The sequence below is a fragment of the Ovis aries genome, chromosome 1, assembly GCF_016772045.2.
Source record: "Ovis aries strain OAR_USU_Benz2616 breed Rambouillet chromosome 1, ARS-UI_Ramb_v3.0, whole genome shotgun sequence".
NCBI classification, from domain to species: Eukaryota; Metazoa; Chordata; class Mammalia; order Artiodactyla; family Bovidae; genus Ovis; species Ovis aries.
Window position 1 is genome coordinate 39722719 of NC_056054.1, and position 8559 is coordinate 39731277.

The following is an 8559-nucleotide window of genomic DNA, read 5'->3' on the forward strand; positions in this document are numbered from 1 at the left end:
TAGGAGCAAGTAGCAAATCCTACCCACACTCAAAAGGGAGGGGATTACACAAAGGTGTTAACACCTGAATGTGGAGATCATAACAAGTCACTTTAGAGTGTCCACCACACATGCCATGTTATAATGGTCTCTTTATGGCCAGTCTCATTCAATAGACAGTGACTTCCTTGAGGGAAGGGGCTGCTGACCTCTCTGCGCAGTGATAGGCGTGTAGTAGTCATTCAGAGCTCATAAACAAATGAGTAAATGAATGATAGAATGGAGTAGAGTTGTCATGGTTTCAGAAGCCCTGTGATTTTGGAGAAATGGGGGATAAACTCATGGTGAATGAGAAAAAGTAAGAAATGTGAGCTGGGAGAGAGAATGTTTTAAAGAATGTCCAGAAACTCATTTAATTTCTAGTGCTGAGCCATGTCCGCTTTGACACTGAGGTAGACTCTCCTTTGTGTCTGATCTTACTGCTAAGGTACTATACCTAAGAGGTTGTGACCAATTAGATTATTGTTCAGAAATTTTCACTTCCTATCTTATTCTACCACCAGGGGCAAAATATACTCCCTTGACCCTTGACTTTGAGCTTTGCCATCCTACTTCCTTTAACCAATGGTATTTTAGTGGGGCGTGAAGTGCTCAGAAAAATGGTGGGCTTGAATAAGCACAAGCTGGAATCAAGATTGACGGGAGAAATATCAATAACCTCAGATATGCAGATGACACCACCCTTATGGCAGAAAGTGAAGAGGAACTAAAAGCCTCCTGATGAAAGTGAAAGAGGAGAGTGAAAAACTTGGCTTAAAGCTCAGCATTCAGAAAACTAAGATCATGGCATCTGGTCCCATCACTTCATGGGAAATAGATGGAGAAACAGTGGAAAGAATGTCATACTTTATATTTGGGGGCTCCAAAATCACTGCAGATGGTGATTGCAGCCATGAAATTAAAAGACACTTACTCCTTGGGAGAAAAGTTATGACCAACCTAGATAGCATATTAAAAAGCAGAGATGTTACTTTGCCGACAAAGGTCCGTCTAGTCAAGGCTATGGTTTTTCCAGTGGTCATGTATGGAGGTGAGACTTGGACTGTGAAGAAAGCTGAGTGCCAAAGAATTGATACTTTTGAACTGTGGTGTTGGAGAAAACTCTTGAGAGTCCCTTGGACTGCAAGGAGATCCAACCAGTCCATCCTAAAGGAGATCAGTCCTGAGTGTTCATTGGAAGGACTGATGCTGAAGCTGAAACTCCAGTACTTTGGCCACCTCGTGCAAAGAGTTGACTCATTGGAAAAGACTCTGATGCTGGGAGGGATTGGGGGCAGGAGGAGAAGGGGATGACAGAGGATGAGATGGCTGGATGGCATCGCTTACTCAATGGACATGAGTTTGGGTAAACCCTGGGAGTTGGTGATGGACAGGGAGGCCTGGCGTGCTGCGATTCATGGGGTCACAAAGAGTCAGACACAGCTGAGCAACTGAACTGATGTGCTCAGAGTTTGGGAAGGGTTTGTGCAATTTGGTTTGCTCTTTTTCACCTCTGCCATCATCCCAAGAGCGTGCCTGGACTAGCCCTCTGGTCACCAAGCTTCCCAACCAAGCTTCCCAGCCATTCCCAACCCAGAGAGGCCAACTCCCAGCTGACCTGTAGATGTGTAACGTAAACAAATGCTTGCTGTCACATGCCACTGGGATCTTGTGATTGTTTATAATGTAGCAAGAGTGAGCTTATCCAGGATACCAAAGGGAAATATGACTCAGCTAAAAAAGAAATGAACTCTGTGCTTCCCTTTTGCAGAAAAGGGTTAGCATACCATGATTTGCTAATGTGAAAAAAATTTATCTCGACTTTTGGAGGTGGGAGTAAAGAAGAGGCCATAATTCTTGAGGAGCTGTGTGTATCATACATGGTAGTTTTCTCAGACACAGCAATTTCATGCAACTCTTCACACACTCTCACTTTACAGATGTGAGGCCTTCATAGAAACCTCCATGAGCTCACAAGGTCTGTCCTGTGTAGAGTGGTTAGCTGTGTGCAGCATCTTGTGCTCCCCTTGCACGCCTGGTGTTTCCACTCATGTCCATGCATCAGACTGACATAAAGCAATGATATTCTTCCAGCTATGGCCTTCCAGACTTCACTGTTCCAGGTCTTTCCCCATATGTGTAATCCCTGTTTCATGTCTTAAACCTTTCATTCTTGTATTACTTATAAGGGCTCTGCTTTTCTAACTAAACTGAGGCTGATACAGAAGTGAATGGAAATTAACCATAGGGCAATAAACCAGAGCCCACCAATCAGAACAAAATTTAGTCTCTTCACTGACAAAATTATTTTAAGACTAGAAAAAATTTCAAGAAGCAGAGTTTTCAGGATCCATCCCAAGAAAGGCATACAAACCATAAGGCAATGAGAATTTGTGCTTCTGTAACTTATTTTAATGTAGTAACAAAGTTATTGGTTCATTCAGACCAGTAAATCCAAGGTTTCTCAGAGGGCTTTATAATGCTTAAGATTTTCTGGAGGAAAAATGTTCAAAATAATATTTACTTTTTCTGTGTCATGAGAAACATTTTTATGTTTGTTTTGCATTAGGGCCAGCTCATCTAGCCAGAATTTCTTTTTATGCTTCTTGGGAGTGTGTGTGTGTGTGTGTTTTTTTTTTTTCTTTTTTCAAAGAACAGAGTAGGAACTAAGAGGGCAAATAATCAAGGTCATTGACTCCCAATATTCATTCCACTTTAACAACTGTTGTTGGCCAATCTAGTAATCTCATTTTCCTTGCCAGTGACTAGCTTAGGAGCAAGGTGTGACACAAACCGCCTGAGAGGAACTATACTAGGAGATTACAGGGGTAGTTTTCCTACTTTTAAAAATGAGACCCTGGAGAAAAGCCTCCATTTTTCCTCTGGATATTGCTGTGTCTGATAGGAGTACTAGAATGACCACACCTCTCTTCACTGTGATGCTGAAGATGAAGACAACACCAGAGATGGTAGAGCAAAGCTGTGGAAAGGATGTCCTGAATGACATTGTTGAGCCACTGTGTCATTCATTCCTGCCCTTCCTCTGATCTTCCTCTTCTATGAGATGAGACATGTATCGTTTAAACTGGTTTGAACAGTATTTCTTGTGACCAAAAGCATATGAACTCAGAACAGCTCAAACATGGCTAGAAAGAAGTATAGTTAATCCATCAATGATATGTTCCTAAAGAAGATTTTCTCAAGGAAAAGAGAATTTATTTCTAAATTAATGAAATCTAGAGATTAATGTTAAAATATAAAAATAAAAACTCAATCATTGGTGACATCAGGCTTCTTATAGAATAATGGTAGCTGTCTAAACTAAAATCCTCTGCACATCTTTGCAATAACCAAAGAAATCAAGAGAACAGTTCATTCATAATCCTTGCCTATAGTGCAACTAGAAGACAACGAGTATGACAAGGTTCATTCGATTTGTTACAGGGAAATAAACACAGAAATATTATGAGACAGAATTTGTCCTAGATCACATGCTGGGCAATGAATAGGTGGCAACAGTTACACAGAGAGAGGAGAATACAGTGGGATTGTAGGGGTAGCGGAACATAAATAGCACCAAATTGGGTTCATCCCTGGAAAGCAAGTTCCCCTCACTGAGTAGAAATATTGAGAAATAAAGATACTGTATCTATATTCTTTTAAAATGTAATCAATTTATTTCCCTGTTTATGAGACTGATACAAGAAAGATGAGACTTCTTTGCATGATACATGTTCAGTTCAGTTCAGTTCAGTCGCCCAGTCGTGTCCGACTCTTTGGGACCCCATGAATCCCAGCACGCCATGCCTCCCTGTCCATCACCATCTCCTGGAGTTCACTCAGACTCACGTCCATCGAGTCCGTGATGCCATCCAGCCATCTCATCCTCTGTCGTCCCCTTCTCCTCCTGCCCCCAATCCCTCCCAGCATCAGAGTCTTTTCCAATGAGTCAACTCTATGCATGAGGTGGCCAAAGTACTGGAGTTTCAGCTTTAGCATCATTCCTTCCAAAGAAATCCCAGGGTTGATCTCCTTCAGAAGGGACTGGTTGGATCTCCTTGCAGTCCAAGGGACTCTCAAGAGTTTTCTCCAACACCACAGTTCAAACGCATCAATACTTTGGTGCTCAGCCTTCTTCACAGTCGAACTCTCACATCCGTACATGACCACTGGAAAAACCATGGCCTTGACTAGACGGACCTTAGTCAGCAAAGTAATGTCTCTGCTTTTGAATATACTATCTAGGTTGGTCATAACTTTTCTCCCAAGGAGTAAGTGTCTTTTAATTTCATGGCTGTAGTCACCATTTGCAGTGATTTTGGAGCCCCCCAAAATAAAGACTGACACTGTTTCCACTGTTTCCCCATCTATTTCCCATGAAGTGATGGGACCAGATGCCATGATCTTAGTTTTCTGAATGTTGAGCTTTAAGCCAACTTTTTCACTCTCCTCTTTCACTTTCATCAAGAGGCTTTTGAGTTCCTCTTCACTTTCTGCCATAAGGGTGGTATCATCTGCATATCTGAGGTTATTGATATTTCTCCTGGCAATCTTGATTCCAGCTTGTGCTTCTTCCAGTCCAGCGTTTCTCATGATGTACTCTGCATAGAAATTAAATAAGCAGGGTGACAATATACAGCCTTGACATACTCCTTTTCCTATTTGGAACCAGTCTGTTGTTCCATGTCCAGTTCTAACTGTTGCTTCCTGACCTGCATACAGATTTCTCAAGAGCCAGGTCAGGTGGTCTGGTATTCCCATCTCTTTCAGAATTTTCCACAGTTTCTTGTGATCCACACAGTCAAAGGCTTTGGCATAGTCAATAAAGCAGAAGTAGATGTTTTTCTGGAACGCTCTTGCTTTTTCCATGATCCAGCAGATGTTGGCAATTTGATCTCTGGTTCCTCTACTTTTTCTAAAACCAGCTTGAACATCAGGGAGTTCACGGTTCACATATTGCTGAAGGCTGGCTTGGAGAATTTTGAGCATTTCTTTACTAGCATGTGAGATGAGTGCAATTGTGTGGTAGTTTGAGCGTTCTTTGGCATTGCCTTTCTTTGGGATTGGAATGAAAACTGACCTTTTCCAGTCCTGGGGCCACTGCTGAGTTTTACAAACTTGCTGGCATATTGAGTGCAGCACTTTCACAGCATCATCTTTCAGGATTTGAAACAGCTCAACTGGAATTCCATCACGTCCACTAGCTTTTTTTGTAGTGATGCTTTCCAAGGCCCACTTGACTTCACATTCCAAGATGGCTGGCTCTAGATTAGTGATCACATCATCATGATTATCAGGGTCGTGAAGATCTTTTTTGTACAGTTCTTCTGTGTATTCTTGCCACCTCTTCTTAATATCTTCTGCTTCCGTTAGGTCCAGACCATTTCTGTCCTTTATTGAGCCCATCTTTGCATGAAATGTTCCCTTGGTGTGTCTAATTTTCTTAAAGAGATCTCTAGTTTTTCCCATTCTGTTGTTTTCCTCTATTTCTTTGCATTGATCGCTGAAGAAGGCTTTCTTATCTCTTCTTGCTCTTCTTTGGAACTCTGCATTCAAATGCTTATATCTTTCCTTTTCTCCTTTGCTTTTCCCCTCTCTTCTTTTCACAGCTATTTGTAAGGCCTCCCCAGACAGCCATTTTGCTTTTTTGCATTTCTTTTCCATGAGGATGGTCTTGATCCCTGTCTCCTGTACAATGTCACGAACTTCCATCCATAGTTCATCAGGCACTCTATCTATCAGATCTAGACCCTTAAATCTACTTCTCACTTCCACTGTATATAAGTGTATATATATAAGTATATATATAAGGGATTTGATTTAAGTCACACCTGAATTGTCTAGCGGTTTTCCCTACTTTCTTCAATTTCAGTCTAAATTTGGCAATAAGGAGTTCATAATCTGAGCCACAGTCAGCTCCTGGTCTTGTTTTTGTTGACTGTATAGAGCTTTTCCATCTTTGGCTGCAAAGAATATAATCAATCTGATTTCGGTGTTGACCATCTGGTGATGGCCATGTGTAGAGTCTTCTCTTGTGTTTTTGGAAGAGGGTGTTTGCTATGACCAGTGCATTTTCTTGGCAAAACTCTGTTAGTCTTTGCCCTGCTTCATTTCGCATTTCAAGGCCAAATTTGCCTGTTACTGCAGGTGTTTCTTGACTTCCTACTTTTGCATTCCAGTCCCCTATATGAAAAGTACATCTTTTTTGGGTGTTCTAAAAGATCTTGTAGTTCTTCATAAAACTATTCAACTTTAGTTTCTTCAGTGTTACTGGTTGGGGCATAGACTTGGATAACTGTGATATTGAATGGTTTGCCTTGGAGACGAACTGAGATCATTCTGTTCTTTTTGAGATTGCATCCAAGTACTGCATTTCGGACTCTTTTGTTGACCATAATAGCTACCCCATTTCTTCTGAGGGATTCCTGCCCGCAGTAGATGTAATGGTCATCTGAGTTAAATTCACTCATTCCAGTCCATTTTAGTTTGCTGATTCCTATAATGTCAATGTTCACCCTTGCCATCTCTTGTTTGACCACTTCCAATTTGCCTTGATTCATGGACCTGACATTCCAGGTTCCTATGCAATAATGCTCTTTACAGCATCGGACCTTGCTTCTATCACCAGTCCCATCCACAACTGGGTACTGTTTTTGCTTTGGCTCCATCCCTTCATTCTTTCTGGAGTTATTCCTCCACTGATCTCCAGTAGCATATTGGGCACCTACTGACCTGGGAGTTCTTCTTTTGGTATCCTATCATTTTGCCTTTTCCTACTGTTCATGATACATGAGGTGTTCCTAACCTGACCTCAGCCTAACTAGCCAGCTCCACTCAAGTGTCCATACACTGTATAACACCATGATTTTGGATCCAGTGGACCAATGATTAACTATTATAAGCTGGATATCCTTGGACAAGTTACTGCAGGCTACTTAGTCTCAATTGTCTCATCCTTAAAGTAAAGATAATAATACCTGTCCATCATAAGCATTGTGTATAAGCTAAATTATATTTTGCATGTAGCACGTGCTTAGCATAGCACCTGGCAGAGAATAAATACTGAAGCCTCAACTCTGATTATCTCCAAACCCGTCAAGTTCTCCCTCTCATACCTATGTGCCTTGGTCTGTGCTGTGTCCTCCGTCTAAAGCAGTCCCGTCTCCCTCCTTTGCCCCGCTGTCTTCAGCAAACTTCTTGTCTTTCAGAGCCCACATCTGTTTTCCCTTAGATCCTGTGATTCCATCCTTGTGCATGCATCTATGTGAAGCACTCATGGACACCTTTCCCTTGTACACCTACTGGCACTTAGCAGGGGCTCAGTAAATATACAATGGCACCCCACTCTGCCACTCTTGCCTGGAAAATCCCATGGATGGAGGAGCCTGGTGGGCCGCAGTCTATGGGGTCGCTAAGAGTTGGACACGACTGAGTGACTTCACTTTCACTTTTCTCTTTCATGCATTGGAGAAGGAAATGGCAGACTACTCCAGTGCGGTTGCCTGGAGAATCCCAGGGACAGGGGAGCCTCATGGGCTGCTGTCTATGGGGTCACACAGAGTCGGACACGACTGAAGTGACTTAGCAGCAGCAGCAGCAGTAAATATATGAGCATAAGAAGATCAACCAAAATGAAAAGAATGATTTATGAAAAATAAGTTCATTGCAACTGTAAAATTTAGAAACTTTTAAAAGGTTACTTGCATTCACATAGATGATCTTAGGCATTATGGTACAAATGCAGGGACACTTTCTTTTACTGTTTTTCCTTCCATGTCTATTAAATTTCTGTTTTTTGTGTTTCTCATTATAGTTCAGACTTCTCCTGATTCACAAACTGAAACAGATATTGTCACAAAGAAGGACAATAAAAAGGAGTGGTGGAAGAGAAAGCCGGGTGAAGTTAGCGTAAAGGAGCCATGGGAAGATGAAGTGGATGATCTGGTTGCCTGGACCAACTCCCTTGATACAGATGCTTTGGAAGATTAAGCTCCAGGATTTAAAAAATGAACAGCCTCAACCACAGCTCAGATTCATGGAGCAACTCTGGAAGACTCTCACAGCTTTTCAAATTTGTCTCATCCTCTCACTGTAAGAACAAATTAGAAATAAAAGCGTGAATCAGTGAATATGTTGTTTTGGATTTTTTTGAGCTCTCTTTCATTGTTTGACCCCAAGTTAGTCAAGCATCAGTATTCATTTTGGTTTTACAATTAGTGGTATTATATCCAGAGTTGTTAGACACACATTTTTGCTGGCAGGACTTGGATCGGGAAGAGGCTAGTATTGGAGAGGAGCACTCAGGAGCTTCAGAGGCTGGACATTAGCCCAAGTAGAGGATCCATGGGCTCAGATGGTAAAGAATTTGCCTGCAGTATTGGAGACCTAGGTCCAATCCCTGGGTTGGGAAGATCCCTTGGAGAAGGGAATGGCTACCCACTTCAGTATTCTTGCCTGGGGAATTCCATGGACAGAGAAGCCTAGTGAGCTACAGAGGAGTCCATGGGTTGCAAGGAGCCTAACATGACTGAGTAACGAACA

At 42.0% G+C, this 8559-nt stretch overlaps 1 protein-coding gene across 5 annotated transcripts in view; it reads left to right on the plus strand.

Annotated features, from left to right (window-relative positions):
- The window catches only part of UBE2U (ubiquitin conjugating enzyme E2 U), a 78622-nt gene extending 70475 nt beyond the window's left edge, over positions 1 to 8147 (plus strand). For 4 of the 5 annotated variants that reach the window (XM_004002044.6, XM_027970829.3, XM_042249214.2 and 1 more), the window contains one exon: positions 7832 to 8147. In XM_004002044.6, the coding sequence (XP_004002093.2) occupies positions 7832 to 8007 (176 nt within the window). In that variant the 3' untranslated portion in view covers positions 8008 to 8147. The remainder of the gene's footprint in view (positions 1 to 7831) is intronic. The other variant, XM_027970839.3, reaches the window with a different exon arrangement.
- The last annotated feature ends 412 nt before the right edge of the window (positions 8148 to 8559 follow it).